The 19,198-nt window shown below is 47.1% G+C and overlaps 1 protein-coding gene across 7 annotated transcripts in view; it reads left to right on the forward strand.

Moving 5' to 3' along the window:
* Positions 1–19,198, forward strand: part of LOC135914494 (low-density lipoprotein receptor-related protein-like) — a 172,151-nt gene that overhangs the window by 33,830 nt on the left and 119,123 nt on the right. For 6 of the 7 annotated variants that reach the window (XM_065447372.1, XM_065447377.1, XM_065447375.1 and 3 more), the window contains exon 6: positions 8,395–8,568. The exons of the other annotated variant lie outside the window; for it this stretch is intronic. In XM_065447372.1, the coding sequence (XP_065303444.1) occupies positions 8,395–8,568 (174 nt within the window). The remainder of the gene's footprint in view (positions 1–8,394; positions 8,569–19,198) is intronic. 7 annotated transcript variants of the gene reach the window in all.

Here is a 19,198-nt window from a genome sequence, read left to right on the forward strand (position 1 = left end):
TAGAGCGCCCCCTATTCGACTGATGAAACTCCTACACGTCTCAAAGAATCAACCACTTCTGTCCAGGATGGAGGGGGGGGGGATTTTTTAGGAGTCCACCTACTGGACTATCAATTTGGGCCACTGCTCATTGGCTAGAGCAGCTCGTCACCTCCTCTCTCCTCCAGCTGTATCAATCAGTAGTGGCCGAAATGCACAGTCCACTAGGAGGACTCTTGCACAGTAACCTCCAGGTTGGATCTTCTGTCTCTTTTCATTAAGAAATACTCAGATAAAGATATACAATAGATGGACCATAGATATACGTAAACACAGGAAAAAAAGAATGACAGCAAACGGCAAGAGAAATGCGGCCCTAATGAAAACCGAGCACTGTGGCTATAGAATAGGTAGGAAGTGCTCCAGGATATCTGAAAGGGTTATTGGTTCCGAGACCTGCATTTCAAATGCGGTTCTTTGTTTGAAGGTTGAAGAGCATCGGTGACACACGGACCCTTGCGGCGTGCCAGCGCTGCCCATGTCCACCTGGATACTCTCCTCCTCGTCCAGTCTGAAGAAGCACACGGCCATACTCGACAGAATCGTGCAACTCGGCCTGGGCGAACGAACGTATAATTTTATCCGAAATTTCCTTACGGGAAGAACAGCCAGAATCAGACTGGACGAGGAGGAGAGTATCCAGGTGGACATGGGCAGCGCTGGCACGCCGCAAGGGTCCGTCGTGTCACCGATGCGCTTCAACCTCGTCATGATCGGACTATCGGAAAAACTGGACGGAATAGAAGGCATTAATCACACCGTTTATGCAGACGACATTACGATTTGGACCACGAAAGACGCAAGCGAGGGTGATATGGAGAACAGACTTCAAGGGGCGGTGGAGGCAATCGAAAATCATCTAGAGGGCACCGGACTTGAATGCTCACCGGAAAAATCGGAACTGCTGCTCTACCGCCCCAGGAGGTCCGGCAAACCGTCCAGAGACGTAGCAGAACTACACAAAAGGGGAATCAGATTAACCACGAGGAAAGGCACGGAGATACCCATGGTCCAAAAGATTAGAGTCCTGGGTCTCTGGATCGAAGCCAGGGGAACAAACACGGAAACTATAACACGCCTGGAAAAGAAAGTCATGGCGGCCATTCGGTTAATACAGAGAGTCTCCAACAACAGGAGGGGCATTAAGGAAAGAAACGTCGTACGGCTCGTTCAGGCCTTCGCGATCAGCCACGTCGCGTACGTGGCGGCATTCGTCCACTGGAACAAGGCCGAGAAAGACAGGATCGACGCGCTCATTAGAAAAGCGTACAGAACAGCACTGGGTCTCCCCCAATACACAAGAAACGAAAGGTTACTACAACTCGGGGTGCATAACACGCTGGAGGAGATCGCAGAAGCACAGAGAATAGCGCAACCTGAAAGACTCTCCGGAACCAAGGCGGGCAGAGAAATCATGGAAAAGATCGGCATAAACTACCACGGAATGAAGGGCCCCAAGATGCAGATTCACCCAGACGTCCGAGCCGCAATTAACACGGAAAATATCCCGAAGAACATGCACCCAGTGCACAATGTCGAGAGAAGAAAATGCCGCACGAAAACGATTCTCAAAAATCACGGCGCGCGGGAGGGGGTGCTCTTCGTAGACGCCGCGCGGTACCCCCGAAACAGGGACGACAATGGTGGTGTCGGCGCTGACAAAGGTAACTCCCTCTTCGCAATGGCGGTCGTATGCACGAAAGGAAAGACCGTGACTGCGGGCTCCATAAGGACTAGATCGTCGGAGGCAGCGGAAGAAACGGCAATCGCATTGGCTATAATCAGCGGTCGGCAACAATACAGAACAATAATCAGCGACTCGAAGACGGCTATTAGGAATTTCACAAAGGGCTGGGTCTCCACCGAGGCGGCCAAAATCCTGAACCACAGAGCAGAAGAGTTTAAGAACGGCACAATTACACCCAAATACCTCAAATGGATCCCGGCACATATGGGAGAAGTTACCATGAATGCCCCTCCCAACCTCAGCGAGAAGGCCCACCGAGTCGCGCGAACACTAACCCACCGCGGCACGGACAGTGACGGCCCAACACCCCGCAACCCTTGGGGAAGAGGAAAGGACTGCGGCGGAGGCGATGGAGAAGACGGAGGAGGCGAGGACGACGAAGAAGCGATCAAAGACGACAGGGACAGACTGGTCACGCACCAGGACATACTGACACACTACACGAAACAAAGAGAAGCATACCCACAACCCCACAAACAACTCGACAGGTCTCAAGAAACAGATTGGAGAAGATTGCAAACCAGAACGTTCCCAAACCCAGTACACTTAAACAGAATAAATTCAACACAATATCCAGACGCAAGCTGCAAGCTCTGCAAACACGAACACGCAGACATGGCACACATCTTGTGGAAGTGCACACAGATCGGTTCAGTATACGTAGAGGACAAGATAGAACCGGACCTTCTCGAGGAGCGATGGCTAAGCGCTCTGACTAGCTCAGAACTACACGACCAATTATGGGCTACCCAGCGGGCCCGGGCAGTGGTGGAAAGGCTATGCCTCACGGCACACAATGCCCGGGTGGCCTGAGCCCGGGCTGGCAACCTCGCAGGTCCTTTTTCCATTAAAGTTTTTTCCGTCCGTCCGTCTTTGTTTGAAATCAAGAGTACGATGAGAACTCGATAGCAACCAGACCCCAATGGGAATCCTCACATTGGCGGACCCTTGAAGATTACAAATGAAGTTAGGCAGGGTGATATAGGCTGGAGAAGTTTTCAAGTAAAGGAAGCGAGAGTGTTCCGATATCTGTGCAGGAAGAAAATTGATTCACAGTGGAAGAAAAGAACTAGGACGCTTACCAGCAAGTATCCGACACGTATGGTGAGCAAAATGGCAAACAAGAACCCCAATCGGAAAGTAAGAAATGCATAAATGAACTGCGCAATGGAAAATACACTTGCTATGAGTAATTACTTAAGAGAAAAAAACGAAATCAGGAAAAAAGCTATATGTGATAACTCGAAGTGAAGCTCATTACATTTCGCACCGAGATCAGGATGCCTTAAAATACGCACCTATAGATTGGTACACAACAAGGGAAAAGAAGCAGGTGCTTGCTGCGGTAAAGCCAGAGAAACGATACAGCAATTTTTATTAAAATATGAAGATATCTGCCCAGCGGTCCATTTACCAATGTGTGGCCTCTTGAAGCCCTTGAGCTCAACGAGCACAGGGAAAAGGAAACAGTTCCACCAAAAACATTAGTAAGGTGAGATTGGAAGAGTGCTGGAAGGAAACTAGGGAAACTACAAATAGCGGAAGCGCACAAAAACAAAGTTACTAATAGGGGCTGAGAAAGGTTGGTGAAGAGAATTCTTCTTGGTTTTTCTTTTTTTTTTCACGGAGATAGAACATTAGGCATTATAGTAAAAAGAACTTGGTGGCACAACCCACCGCCCCGTTTCAATATGGACGCTCATAGTATCCATCTATTCATCCATTGAGTCGACAGGGTACGTTCAGGGAGGAATGTTCCAGAGTACGAGGGTAACAAGCGTCATGCGCACCCACACTTAGGCCTAGGCGTGCGTAAAGCTTCTCTCGGCAATGAAGCGAAGTCTATATAAGAGCAGGGGATGCAGTGCATTCGCATGTATAGTCCAGGCGAGTTTGGCACAGGTTTAGGTTTCTTTGACTATGCCTAGCACCTTTGCTTTACTGAAGGCAGAGACAGTTAGGTTGGAGCACATTTTTTAAACTCATTGTTATAGAAATCGCATATTGACAGGTGTACTTGTTTATCCTTATGGGTTTACCACGTTTTACCGTCCAAAAAATGTTGGACTCAACGCAGGACGAGCCTGTACGTATCGAAAATATTTCGAAGTTTATCGATGGTGTAACCGCTGCCTGTTGTCACCAAACTTTGTATAACCTAACTGCATATATGCGCAACATGAACCGTGGAGTACTTTCCGGAAGATACGCGGGCACCAGCGATGTATCTGGAACTTTCCATCACTGATGTATGAAAACCGACACGCTTTACTCGCTGATCAATTTTCGACGATCACCGACTGTGTACCACTATCGATATGCATCGAGTGAAGCCTGTTTTTCTGGGCACACGTGTGTCCAATAAAAATATATTTGTGCCATTCAGTTTTGCTGTTATGTTCTTGACCATCACTACCACGTGACATCGGGTGGAGAGAGATTCCAGGAGAGTTGATTGTTGGGCCAGTTGGTTTTAAATAATTGAACTAGTAACTTAGTGCTTGCGTTTGTCCACCTTTCTTGTCTCTGCGGTTTTTTATCGCGCTCACATATTAGTTCATTTATGGTGGAGGTGCTTTGCGTTCAGATAACAGATACCCCCGAAAAGGCGGGATCCACATCCTGACCGTGAAGACAACACCAGCGCTCTCCCGGATCATCGGCGAAGCAGCAGGCTACAACACCTGTAAAATGAAATGCGTAAAATGAACTTCCACCTGACAAAACCAAGAAGATCGTGGCGTCGTGTCGTTGCAACGTCGTCAAGATGGTCCTCAAAGAGTCATCGTCAGCGGAGGAAGATCTTCGTCATTTCGATGGGCAGAAGCCACGCCTCCATGGGTTGCTGCTTTAAGTTCTCTGGAGGTGGGCAGACCGCGCCCTTGTGACAGCGAACGGCACGATCGTCGAGGGCTCCACGGAATCGTGGCGAGGTTGTCGACGATATCATGTGGCCTTTCCCCTTGCTGTGGGCGCGGCGCGTTCACGGCGAACTTTTGTAATCCCAAGTCGTGTTATGGGCACCGGTAGTAGACATGTGCGGTTTCCCAGCAGTGATAACAGAGCGGGCTATGGGCGGGGGCGCACTAGGTGTTCCTCTCGCTAAGGTACTGCGCTGGCGATGGCCGGGCGTGCAGGCAGCGGCGGCCGTGGACGACGCAACTGCGGCGTTACACGTCCCTGACGCGGTCGCTGAGAGGGATCTTAACTGCGGGCGACGGCAGCATTTGTCATCGCTTCGGGCTGGGGCTGTGGTGATGCCGGAACTTCTCGTACTTCTTGTGACCGCTGAAGCTCTTCTTTAACTATGTCAAAGATCGAGGCCTATTTGGGCGGCGATTTTTAGCACAACTTCTGTGGATCTTCCCGCAGGCCGCTCTGATCGTCTCGTGCAGGTCACCGGCACCTAGCGCTTGAGCTTCGGTGCAGGTTATTGTTACCAGACGGCGGAAATATACCTGGTAGCGAAGCTTCCATAGATAATTTTTTTAATATTTGGGGTTTTACGTGCCAAAACCACTTTCTGATTATGAGGCACGCCGTAGTGGAGGTCTACGGAAATTTTGACCACCTGGGGTTCTTTAACGTGCACCTAAATCTAAGCACACGGGTGTTTTCGCATTTCGCCCCCATCGAAATGCGGCCGCCGTGGCCGGGATTCGATCACGCGACCTCGTGCTCAGCAGCCCAACACCATAGCCACTGAGCAACCACGGCGGGTAAGCTTCCATAGAAGCCCACATGTTCAATGCATGGCGGTTCATCGGCAGTTTATGGGGCTTGCCGCCATCTGTACGAGGAGAAAACACTCATGGCGGAAGAAAAAAACAATGTGAAGTCATATCCGTTAAAACTATAAGTGACGTCATCTTGCTCAAGAAGGCGCGAAATTTGTGTTAGTGGTCTGCCGTTAGAGCTGTATCATTAAATGCCCCGCCATTCGACTTGATGCGCATTTCGGGCTTTCAGAGCAGAAAGCAGTGCAAGAAAAATACCAGCCGTACGTATTTCGAAATCGCACCCCTGTACAAAACATAATTTCTTTGGAGGCCAACGAAAGCTTTAGGTATAGAGTGCTGGTTCCATTGTCGGACGCCAAGCCCATTGGCCTGCGCAATTCCACGAAAACAACTAAAGTAAGCAATTATTTGGTGGTTGTAACTCACTACTTTTGACTGAACAGGCTCAGAAATTATGAATCTACCCACGTCACCAAATTCAGGCTAATTAAACCTCGACAAGCAAAAGAGACCAACGTGTTAGGGGGACGTATTCTAACAGGTGAACTTTACGAGCTCGCCTTTCTTAACACTTCAAGAGCTACATTGCTGTGCAAGCGATAGTGGCATAAACGCCCTGTCTTACCATAGCACTGAGAAAACGCGTTGACTGATAATGATAAAATAGAGTTGTCATTTTTTTAATCGTGACGTCCATAAAAAACTGATAAGGAATTTTATTTTCGTTGAATGAATCTAACTTTGTCTCCCTTTAAATAAACGCTTTTTTTGATTTCCCAATGTTCGTTCTTCTAAACATAGTCGCGCTTCAATCGCTGCTCTCAAAACTACCCTTCCTGATGTCACTGACAATTTCTTCTGAAACGCTTTTCGCCCGACGCTTCGCGACTTATTTGGATCGACCTTGGCGGTTGTATTCTCTGGCCCGTATTTCAAGCGTCTTCTCAATAATTGTGGGCTCCGAAACAATTGCAACGATAGTCTTGGGCGGGTTCCTTATCAACCCGGCAAATAGTTGTTCTTTCCCGCCCAGCATCTAGAATCGGCAGGGGACCGACAGCCGGCACTACAATCTTCGGCGACGCTACGTGGAATGACAGCCTAGCAACAATGTTTCGACCCCGATAAGCCGACGAGAACTCAGTCAGCAACAACTGCGACGTCATTAACCCATCCCGATTAATCAACACACTGGCGCACTGAATTCTGAGGATGTGCCAGATGGTACTTCCCAATCACAATCGCGACCTGAGATAGTCCATGATGTGCGCTTTAAGCCGTTATGCCAGCGCTAACAAAATTCAGGACATTGTTTCCTGCTTTGTTTTTTGCTATATTTTTTACAAACAAGCATTTTGTCATTCACTCTCGTTTTTTTGTTTGCAGCATCGAGATTATGCGTTTTAAGAGGGGGTACCGACACGTGTACTTGTTTATTTTTACGGGGTGACCACGTTTCACCTTCAGACAAATGTTATCGCTCAACGCATGACACACCTGTATGTATCGGCAGTTTCTCCAATGTTCTCGATGGGTCTGTCCGCTGCCTGTTATCACCGAACTTTGTGTAATCTCATTGCATGTATGCGTAACGCGAAGTTTGTAGTACCCTTTGGAAAATACGTGGGCACAAGCGATTTCTCTGTAACCTTCGATGACTCAGGAATAAAAGCCTACGCGCTTGACTCGGTGATCGATTCTCGACGATCACCGACATTCTTAGGCGCTATCGCTGTGCTTTGAGTAAAGCCTGTTTTTCTAGGCATAGGTGCGCTCAATAAAGAGCCCCACCATTTGCAGTTTGGAGCTATCTCCTTGACCGTTAGTGCCACGTGACAATATATGTAATTGATTTCGGAGCAGCCAGCAACGCAGCCAGTTTTGAAGCCCCGCACGGCCGCGGGTTCGTTAAGAACGCGCTGCTGACGCGAGCGTTGGTAGATGGCCGAGCATAAGTAAGCTCGCTCAATCCTTTGTATACGCCGACGATTCTTGATATCCGGATCGGTTCTCCTAATTCCCGCATAGAAATTGCGCTGACTTGGTTTGTATGTATCGACAATAATTATTGCTGAAGTTGATTATCAATCTTTTAGCCGACCTGATAGGCGGAGCCGAAGGTGACAAACACTTGCTATAAGACGCCGAAACCATTCTTATTTACAGTAGAGCGCCAAACAAGCAACTGTCTCGGATGTGCGAGAAAATTACTGCCGAAACTAAATACACGGAAAATATCAGTGGCAGGCTATCAATCCGAAGTATTATTTAAATTCCGTGCTGAAAACAAAAGAGTGGAAAGATTATGTTACCTATTTCCCCTGTAAGGAAACATGAAGAAATTCCTGTTCAATAGTTCCTGCGTTGTCACATGCGCCCTTGTGAGTTAAATTGACGTCAACTAGCGAGCCATATAGACTGCTCTAAACGGTGCATAAGAAATACTTGTTCTATTGCTCCAAATATATACCAGAAACCGTTCCTACAGCCACAGTTGAGACAAGCTTCACCTGGTGATAACGTCGCTGCGACTACCACGACACGCTAGGCGTGCTGTTGCGGCCTGTGCGAAGCGCCGTAACTCGCTCATCGCTTAAGACTTCAGTCTGAAGTAATGACTACGAAGCTATCACTGTAAGAGCTTGTAAAGTGGAAGCTACTAAAGCACTAAACTTGGCTCGTGTATATTGATTTAACGTTATAAATGTCCACGTGAAAATTTCACGCTGCTTTCGCAACTTATATGAATTCCTCGGTGTGCCGTCATATGCACTAGAGATTGTGAAACAAGCAACATATTTACTTTCCTGATTGAGCGTTAGCCTCTTAAGTAATTTTGATTGCAAACTCCTGACTTTCTTTCCCTAGCATCCCAAAACCACAAGAAGAGCACTGCGCGCCATGCCAGTGCGACGACAAGCAACCGGTGTGCGCTGTTGGGGACACCATGTGCCACTGCGTTAATGGGAGCCTTCGGTTCCGGGAGACGGGAAAATGCGCCACGAACAGAGGCGACTGCGGCAAACTGCTCGTTCCTCCACGGTAAGTGCCGCCTTCTTTGGCCTAAGTCAAGGTAGTTGTTGTCATAACACATTCTGAAGCCAACGCCATATATAAGTGGCATTAGATGTGGCAGTATGCAGCAAGTGGCTGGATGCAATGCAAAATAGAAGGGATGACTAGATGGGGCGGCGATATAATAGGCCTCCATTTCTCGCAAAGGCACAAAGTAAAAGTGTTTCATTTTTTGACGAGTGAATGGAGCTCACTATAATGGTTTTAAGTGAATGTATAATTTTAGTTTAATACGCTTACGCTCGATATAGTCACCCTTCTCAAGAAACTGACCAGCCCACACGCTACCACACATTCATGATTAAGGAAAGCGTAAGTCTTGTTAACCAGACGCTGAATATTTGTAATATCGATAAACACTTCAAGGCTCTACAATGCCTAAAAGCTAAAAATTAATGTCATTTTTTTGTCCTTTGTGCAGAGGTTATGGCGCTGAAAACAACGCCATCGCATACCACCTGACCTAACTCGAATCCCTATTGAAGATCTTCTTCAAAAGCTAGAATTTTTTGAAAAACTTACTCTAAGCTAGAAAAGTGGTGAGCAGGCTCGTGCTCCAATGTCGAGTGCCAAGGGTAGAAAGTAAACATTATTGCGGATCAAAATGTATCACTGGATGTATGCTCATTCTCCCCTTATATCTTTTCACAACTGTCACTGAGACTCGGAAATGTGGCAACTATTTCTCAATAAATCATATAAAACTCATTATGTAGCCACAGCTGAAATGGCGTGGCTCATGAGACTGGCGCTTGAATCACTGAGAATAGTGTGCACCGGCATACGGCTCTCCCCACGTTCTTCTTTGCGGAATAGGTATCCCTTTCATCGCCTAAATGCGTATCGTGTTCCTGCAGCATATTCGAGTTTACAAAAAGCCTTGCAAATACTGAACGAGTACAGACCCTGCCAGTGAATCCTGCCATCCAGTGGGGTATGGTATGGTAATCTTTATTCTGGTCCTACGGAACGCGCAATCTACTGCTGCGAAGAAATACAGAACGCACTCACAGGCCAGAGTACGCCATCTGACCCCCATTTGTATACGGCAACTAATTTCCCCAAAAAGTACAGAAGAATAAAAAATGTGCAAATGACACATGTTTAACAAGTTAAGAATCAGTTTTTGTGTACCACTGAAGTAGTGAACGATTTGAAAGACGGTCGACAAAATCATTCTGTTTGAGGAACTTGATATTTTGGCAAGTACGATGACAAACATCGACAGCCACATAGGATAATAAAATTCAGCTTGAAGTGCAGCGGCTGCAGTTCACGAGAAAACGGATGCTGCATTCATAGCAGCTAGCAGATTTTTCTTACTTTTTTCTGCTCAAGCCATCCAGACTGGTGGCTTTTGAGCAGCACATACTTGTACTTACAAGGGAGCACCGTCAAGGCAACCCGTCTCACGCCTGAACTTGCTTGTGCAGGCCAGCAATATGTTGTCTCCTGAGAGTACTCCAGTAAGGAAATAACGCCTTACGCTACGCTACCTGTAATGTGAGGGCTCTGACGCAGTTTCGTGTTTCCGTTAAGCTTATATTTTGCTGTAAAAGCTTGGCGTTGGTGGCCCCTTACACGTGAAACCTGAGAATTACCCTATTACACTCGAATATTTCTATACGACGATCAAGCGTCGAGACCAGCGTTTCGCACGCTACAAACAGTACCTGCTCTTGTTTAAAACAATAATTTTGAAAAATTCCTCAGCAATCAGAAAACACTCGGCATACAGTGGAGTAGACGCACGCATAAAGGCGTCATGCTAATACGCTAAAAACATTAAAGATGCAATTTCTTACGTGTGCACCTTCGTTTCTTCACTTTATATATATATATATATATATATATATATATATATATATATATATATATATATATCATGCACATTCTATATGTCCCCTTCAGGACGAAGGCCCCTTTCTGAGATCTCCAACCACCCCTGGCCTTCTGCGTCAAGCGATTACAGCCCCCTAGCGCCTGGGCAATTCCTCATTTCATCGCCCTTCCTAGACTTCCGCCGCCTACCACTTTGCTTCCCCCTACTTGCCACCCATTCTACGCCACTATTTGTCCACCGCTTACCTAACCTACGCAACACATGACAAGCTTAGCTCCATTTCTTTCTCTTCATGTCAACTAAAATGTCGGCAAACCCATGTTTGCTTTCTGAACCACACCACTCTCTTCCTGTCCTTAACGTTACGCCCAACATACTTTTTTCCATCGCTCTATACGCGGTCCTTAATTTGTGCTCGAGCTTGTTTGTCAGTCTCCATGTTTCCGCCCCATATGTTAGCACCAGAGAATCATTGTACAAATATCTATTCAATAATAATCATAAGCTTCCAGCCAGCAACTGACAATGTCTGTCGCATGCGCTCTAACCAATTTTTATTCGTCTTTAAACTTCCTTCACATGATCAGGGTTCCCCATGAGTAATTGACCTAAGTAAACGTGTTTCTTCATTGAATCTAAAGGCTGACTGGCGAACCTGAAAGCTTGTTGCCTTGGCAGGCTATTGATCATTATCTTTGACTTCTGCATATTAATCTTTAACCCTGCTTTTACACTCTGTTTGTTAACGTCCTCAATAATTTGTTGTAACGTGTCCGCCGCGTTGCTTAACAAGGCAATGTCATCTACAACCCGACGATTGCTGAGATATTAGCCGTTGATCCTTACTCCTAAGCCGCCTCAGTTTATTAGTTTGAATACTTCTTCCAAGCATGCAGTGAAGAGCATTGGAGAGATGGTGTCTCCTTTTATGACCCCTTTTGTTATAGCTATTTTCTGCTTTTCTTGTGGAGAATTAAACTAGCTGTGGAATCTCTGCAGATATTTTCCAAGATATTTACGTAAGCCTCCTGTGCTCCTTGATTACGTAATGCCTTTATGACTGCTGGTATCTCTGTTGAATCAAATGCGTTTTCGTAATCTATGAAACCCATATAGAGAGGCTGATTGAACTCTGCAGATTTCTCGATTGCCTGACTGATGACATGGATGTGATCCACTGTAGAGTATCCCTTCCTGAATCCAGTCTGTTCTCTTGGTTGGCTGAAAAAAATTGTGGGGTCTTACGTTGCAAAACCACTTTCTGATTATGAGGCACACCACAGTAGGCGACACCGCGAATTTGGACCACCTGGGGTGCTTTAACGTCCGCCCAAATTTAAGTACGCTGGCGTTTTCGCATTTCGCTCCCATCGAAATTCGGCCGCCGCGGGCGCGATTGGATCCCGCGACCTCGTGCGTAGCAGCCCAACACGATAGCCGATAAGCAACCACGGCGGGTATTGACTGAAGGCAATTGTTGCGCTTAATCTATTGCAAATTCTCTTGGTAAATGTGTTACATATTAGTGGAAGGTAGTGGGCTTACAATTTCTTATTCCATAATGTCTGCGTTTTTGTCGCTTAGTATAATGTTGGCATTCTTGCAGCTGTCTTGGACCATTGAAGTCGTAGACAGTTTTTATAAAGGGCCACCAGCTTTTCAAGCATGATGTCTCTGCAATAATTGATTAAACTTACTGTAACTCCTTCTTCTCTGCCGCTTTTCTCCGTGCCTTATTTTGTAAAGCCCTTCTACTGCATCGCTACTTATGGAAGCAACCTCTCTAACCTGTTCATTACTGCTTCGAATTGAGGTATCGTGGTTGCTGACGGCATTGTGCAGGTCAGTATATAATTATTCTGATATCTTTACTGTATTCTTGGGATTGGTAATGATATGTATATTGAATACTGAGCTGTACAAGACACACCTCAGTATTTGTTTCAATGAATTAGTAAAGCTCAAAACAATTGAAGAAAATACCTTGTAGATGCTAAGGCGCGTTTGAACATTGCGAAGCAGTTAACCGCATGGGTGTCCCCGTAAGGGCTAGGGTTGCATAAGCTGCATTTTCCGGGAAACAGGAACTATAGCATACGACGCAGGGAATGATGTCACTACACTTTCATATATAAAAGTAGAGTCCACCTAGCAACTGATTTCATTTGTATTGTGATAGCGCTATGGGAAGGCAACTCGTAGTCAGGAGCCCCGAAGAGCCGCGTGAACACAATCTGCGGCGAGCGGTTGTACAGCAACGTCAATATGCCCGATGCCGCGTTGCTCCGGTTCCTCGCCAAAGCAAGCCACGCACAGCGATGATTACATTTAATTTTTGATGCCTGTTGTTAGAAGGACGGCGAACTGTTGCAGACGGTATCGCAGTTGACGAACGATGGCAAACCAACTTTCTTCAGACCACCAGATTCATGGAGTGCCATAGACCTCGTGATCCATTCTACAGACCTTGTCGTATCGTCAACAACGGCCCCAGACAGGATGGGCAGTGACCACTTTCCGATCTTCCCTACCATCACCGGATTTCACACTGCTGGGCGACAATTCTGTGCTGTGACCCGCTGGGACACATACAAAGAAGCGTTGGATGAATCCCCTGGTGAGCTGTTCGCAGATATGCTGCGGAGCAAAAGAGTGGCTACCTCAATGTTGAAACTGCCAGACCATTTCCCTACTCCTGATTTGAAAGTAAAGAACCTCTGCGCAGCGCGTAGGAGAGCGGAACGAAAACCAATGAGAAAAACGGGAAATCCATCTGCGAAAACTGAATACAACAGGATAAACGCTGTCATCCGTCGTCACACAAGAAGATTAAGACGAGTTCAATGGGCTGCTTTCTGTGAGAGTTTATCGGCGTTTACTCCCATGACAAGGATATGGGGAGTAATGAATAGCCTATCTGGAAAAATTCGCGTACACAGGCCATTCGAAGCACTTGCTTTAAAGCAAGGAAAAGATTTGCAAACCCTTGCAGAAGATTTTGCAGACGTATACACATCTGGCAGATCAGCAGGAGTATCGAACCCTCTATTGTCAGCAGCATTCCATACCATGGATACGCCGTTCACCTTTCGTGAGTTGGATTTGGCGCTTAGCAAATTAAGAAGACGCTGTGCTGTGGGTCCCGATTCGATCAGCAATCAGATGCTGACAGATCTGCCATATGAACGCAAACGAGCCCTTCTGGACAAATTTAATCACGTCTGGAGCACAGGAGAGATCCCAGAAGCGTGGAAGACAGCATGGGTGGTGCCAGTGCTCAAGCCCGGAAAGGATCCTGCAAACCTCACCTCACATCGGCCAGTATCGCTAACATCATGCGTATCAAAGTTGATGGAAAGACTAATATGTACGAGGTTAACATGGTATCTTGAGCAAAGAAATAGACTGCCATCATGTATGACCAGATTTCGTCCACGGTTGAGTGCCCAGGACAGTGTCTTGGATCTACCAAGCCATATCGAGCACCATCGCGTAGACGGCCTTTCTACACTCGCCATATTTATGGACGTTGCCAAGGCATACGACTGTGTGCTTCACACAGGCATCATCAACGGACTCCTAGCCATGGGCGTCTCTGGAAATGCTCTTCGATTCGTCCATGAATTTCTCAGTGACCGATGTGTCCAAGTTAAGCTCGGAAGTATAATGAGTGACAAACGACGAATTTCCCTCGGCGTCCCACAAGGAAGTGTCCTGCCTCCCTTGCTTTTTAACGTTGCCATGGCCAGCCTCCCAGATGCCCTGAAAGTAGGTCGGACGGCAGTTAAAATGTCCATCTACGCAGATGACATCCGCATTTGGATCTCGGGGTACCAACACAAACGTTTGGCCCGGATAGCCCAGGCCGCAATCTCCACTATCGATCGCCACTTATCGACGCTTCGCCTGTCATTATCAGCAGAAAAATCTGCCTTCATGCTTTTCCCGGGAGTGAGACGCAAGTCATCACGTCTGACGCTGAATATCAAAGGGTATTCAATTCTTCGTGCAACTCATGTTCGATTCCTGGGCGTCACCATCGACAACAAGCTACTTTCGCGTGGTGCGGTCGAAAGTGTTGTGGCTGCATCAATGCAAAGAATCAACGCACTTCGTCGATTGGCAGGTGTACGTTGGGGAAACAATCCTATATCCATGCTTAAACTGAACGCTGCACTGATAACAAGCCGCATTCTCTATCAGCTCCCTCTGATAACACCGTCATCGAGTCAATTCGAGCGCTTGGAGGCAGCGCACAGAAAGGGACTTCGCTTGGCGATGGGAGTTCTAACGGCGGCTTCAAACAAGAAAGTCACTAATGAGGCAGAGTCTCTCCCACTCCGCCTCTTGGCATCTCAGGCCTTGCTGACGCAGCTATTACGGCTGGGTGAGTCACACGCAGGCACGGCGCTTCTCCAGCGGCTAAGAGCAAGAACTCGCTCACATTTTCATGCGGCGCTGAACACCTTCCGATTTTTAGGACTGCAATGGCCTAAACAAAGCCGCCTTGACCCACCATGGTCTTTTCCGGACGTTACCTGCAGCCTTAATGTACCCCACCTACCGACGAAACGCACCATTTCAACTGCCGAAGCCAAGTTTCTTGTGCTGAACCACTTGAGCACTGTGTTTCAAAGCCACCTACAAGTATACACAGACGGTTCGGTGTGCGCACAAACAGATAGCTGTGCAGCGGCATTCTGCATACCATCCCTTGATGTGTCATGGTCTGGCCGACTTTCTACAACAGTAGAAAGCGCCGCAATCACCGCGGCTTTGCGGAAACTACGGGCCTTTTCTGCACGTGATGTCGTGGTGCTGACGGATTCCAAGTCAGCATTACAGAGATTACATCGGGGCCTACCTCTAGAGAAATTCACAAGGCAGTCTCTGGCACTGATTGATGACCTAACGAGCAAAGGATTTAGCATAAGGTTTCAGTGGATTCCATCACACGTAGGAATTGATGGAAACGAGGAAGCTGACGCCCTTGCTCGCCTAGCGCTGACATGTGTCCCAAAAGTGAAAGCTCCAAACCCTTTTCAAAACTCTAAGGATGCAATCCGCCTTCACTTTAGAGAGATGCACAAGAATCCACACGAACCCTGTGTGACTCATGGATTTACACACGAAGAAGCGACGCTTCATACCGCATCAGGACCGACTCCGCGTACACCCCAGCTTGGTTATTCAAGACTGGGCTTCACGCTTCCCCACTCTGTGCTTTCTGTGGTGACATTGGCGACATCGAACATTTCATTTGGCTATGCCCGCAGTTTGACACAGAAAGAAAAGCGGTGGTCGACAAGCTACAAAAAAGCGGTCTCACGCACAGGACCTTTGAGGACGTTGTTTTCCCCGGAGGGCCCGCGGCATTCAGGAAGAGAGCGCAACGACCGCTGATAGCCTTCCTGCAAGACACGGGGCTCATCGACAGCTGGTGACACACCCCTGATCTCAACTCGAAGGAGGATCAGGCGGAACAATTGCCGGCTATGTATGCCAGGCTAACCCCGCCTGCTTCAACATCACCACCACCACCACCACCACCAACGCAGTTGAAAGGTGGCGTCCAGGCGGAGCAAGTGCCCTCAACACATCAAAGGCTACGTCCGCTTGAAGCAAGCAAAGAAAACGACAGGGTCTCTTAAGATCTCTCTGAAGAAGTGAACGGCGAAATCCTACTCTTCCTCCTCTTAGCATTCGCCTCTTTCTCTTTGCCTCTTCTTTCTTTTCCTCTTCTTCTTCTTTGTCTATACCTTTCCTTCCTCGCTTCACCTAATTCTTCTTACTTCGTTCCTTCTGTTTCTTTCTTTGTATTCGTAGTCATTAGTAGTCATTACCAGTCATTTCAGTCATTCCTAGTCATTACTGCTGATTAATAAGCATTTTCAGTCATTTGGAAGGAATTGTAATTGGTGCAAGTTGTACTTAGACATATTGGTCATTTCGTTGTCATTATTAGGCATTACAAGTCATTTCAGTCATTATTAGTCGTTACTAGTCCTTAATAATTATCTTAAGTCATTTCTAATCAGTTGTAGTCGTTAGACGTATTAGACGCGTTAGACATATTGGCCATTTCATGGTCATTACTAGTCACTATGAGCCTCTACCAATCTGTTACATAAAGTTATCGTTGACTAACTGTTACTATCAATCATTTTTCATTCTTTTATCTGTCTTTGATCTGTTTTCATATAGCTTAATGACGCTTCGGTGGACGCTCCGGCACTTCGCCATGAGCCTAGAAAGTATTTCGCCTTAAAAAAAAAACTCGTCCTAATCCTACTTTTATGGTGGCACTTCAACTGGCTCATCGTACTGTGGTGTTTCGGCAAGGTCAAGCACGTCGTCCTCCCATACAACACGTTTAAATGCTGAATAATCATTCCGCTTTTTCTGCAAAGTCCACTAAAGTGGTTGAGGAATACATTCGTCGCTGAAATTTGTTGCGCGTTCCTTGTGATGCGCAACCTATCGTTTACAATGATGCCAGACCAAGGTCGGCTCTACCGGAAATTTCAAACCAAGAACCTATTTGGGCGTCATATATGTAGTACCCATTAGTAATCAGGACCATTTCCACATACCAGTTGAAGCCATTAGTTACTTTTGTTTTAACACTTTAGTTTAAAGGATGCAAAGGAAGCCTAACATGTAATGTTACTTCACCTTTATAGCATTACTCACCTTTTTGTTCAATTTAAATGCTGGTGTGCATAAAGGCTTAACTAGAGCAAGCACGAAGGCTTTTCAAGGTAAGGTCCATTAGGAGTACTTTACTGACGCGCCTTCTCACAAACGTTCGGACCACAGAAGTTCATAAAATAATTACTAGACGGAACTCTGGCACTGCAGTCGTTGAACCACTGTGGGAATGATGGGAAGTACACGGATTTCCCTGATCTGCGTGCTTGTGGATTCAGACTTCCTTGTGGCTTTGTATATTACGCTATATAAATCATATTTGCGAACGTTTCAGCGCAATCTGTACTCTTCGAAGTACAGAAGACGCCGCGAACACGCTCAACTGCTATTGCAATGGTTGAACTTGTCCAGGTAGCCAAATCGAAACGCGCCAAGCGTCTCAAGGCACTGGCATGCCCGCGATAAATTCACCAGGGCGTTTAATTCCCTTGTCGATGCATGCGTCCTTGTCTTAATGGTTTCAATGTAACGCTTCTGTGCTAGAGTTACCTTGTTCGAATCCTGCCGCCATACAATTTTAATGATGTTCATTTAATTATTTATTACACAGTACATTATTGAATATGACGAGTTTACAAAGTCACAAAGCTGTTTGAAGCCAAGAGGACGAGGTTTAGGCAAATCCACGTAGTTCCCATAATTAGCATGCCGGTGCAACCGCTCTCATTGCAGCTGCCATAGGCACTAGCGCCAGAGTTACCTCTAGTAATTATTGTACAAAACTCCATGGGTTGGACTGCGCAACGACGGTGCCCGTTTCATCTTGTTGCGCTAGAAGAAAAATTATGCGCGGCTCTGCTATCGCAAACACCAAATACCAGCGGAGCAGGAGGAAGTTACGGCTTCACAGAAATGGATGCCATCTTCCGCTGCGGAGGGTTTCGGTTCGGACGGCGCGCAATTTCAGACGCGCGCCGCTAAAGAAGTGATTTGTTGAGCTGCCTTATGCGTCGGCGTCGTGTGGCAGATGCTGCACCGAGGCGACGCGACGGCGACCGCCGTGCCTTACTCTCATGCATGACAGCTATGACGCCAAATAACTGTAAATCTTGAAATCCGCCGTAGCGAGCGCGCAGGTTCTCATCGGGGAGCAATGGCGTCACATCATATGCGTCCCCCGACCCACCGCTCCTTTTCCCCCGGTAGGCTCCACCCATCCTCACCGCTTCGCTATACTGCGCGTGCTCGGCGAAGCTGCGAACGTAAAGACAAACCCAGCGATGTTCTAACAGCTTTACTGTAATATGCGGAGATGCCCTACTCGAAGTTTCCCATCAACTCCACCGAATAGCGTCACTCCTCGATTGATGAAACGCCTACACAGGTCCAGGAATTCTGGACATTCTCCTTCGGAATTTCACAGCAATACACAAGTGTAACTCAATGGGATTCCTTATTATATTTCTGTATATTAGCCGAGGGCCAAAATGTTTCAACTCACCAAAACAAGAGTGTAGTTCCTTCTTACAACATATGCATTATGGCACTTAGTCGGAACATTGGCGAGGCGTTAAAGCAACTAAAGCAGGTGATAGAGGGGCGATGAAGTCGCACGACATGAGGCAATCATTTTCAACACTCCTGGCAAACGGTAAGGTGGCTTCAAGGAGCGCCAAATTTAAACCGTAAAGCGATTTATTACAGTTGGCACTGAAACGGTAATGGTACAGGGTCTGTTATGCAGTCTGTTTACATGCGCAGGTTTTTAGAAAGGCAGCCGAGACGGTAGAGAGTGATTTCGCGTTGCACGTCTTCAGCGTGCCTACGTTGCGTGCGTGCGCGTGTGCGCTCAGTGTATGTACGTGTGCCTCCATACTTGCGTTTGCATGCGCGGGAGTGCGTGCATGCGTGTGTGAGCGTTTGCGGCGTATGTGAATGCTTGCGTGTGTCTGCGCGTGCACGCCCGTGTTTGTGCACATGTCCGCGCGCTTGCGGTGCATGCGTGGGTGCGTGCAAACGTGTACGTGTGCTAACGTTGTGTTCGTGTTTCAGCATGCGCGTGCGCGAAAAATGTGTGCGTGTTTGTGTGCGCAAGGATTCTGT

This window comes from Dermacentor albipictus, chromosome 8 (genome assembly GCF_038994185.2).
Source record: "Dermacentor albipictus isolate Rhodes 1998 colony chromosome 8, USDA_Dalb.pri_finalv2, whole genome shotgun sequence".
Taxonomy (NCBI): Eukaryota; Metazoa; Arthropoda; class Arachnida; order Ixodida; family Ixodidae; genus Dermacentor; species Dermacentor albipictus.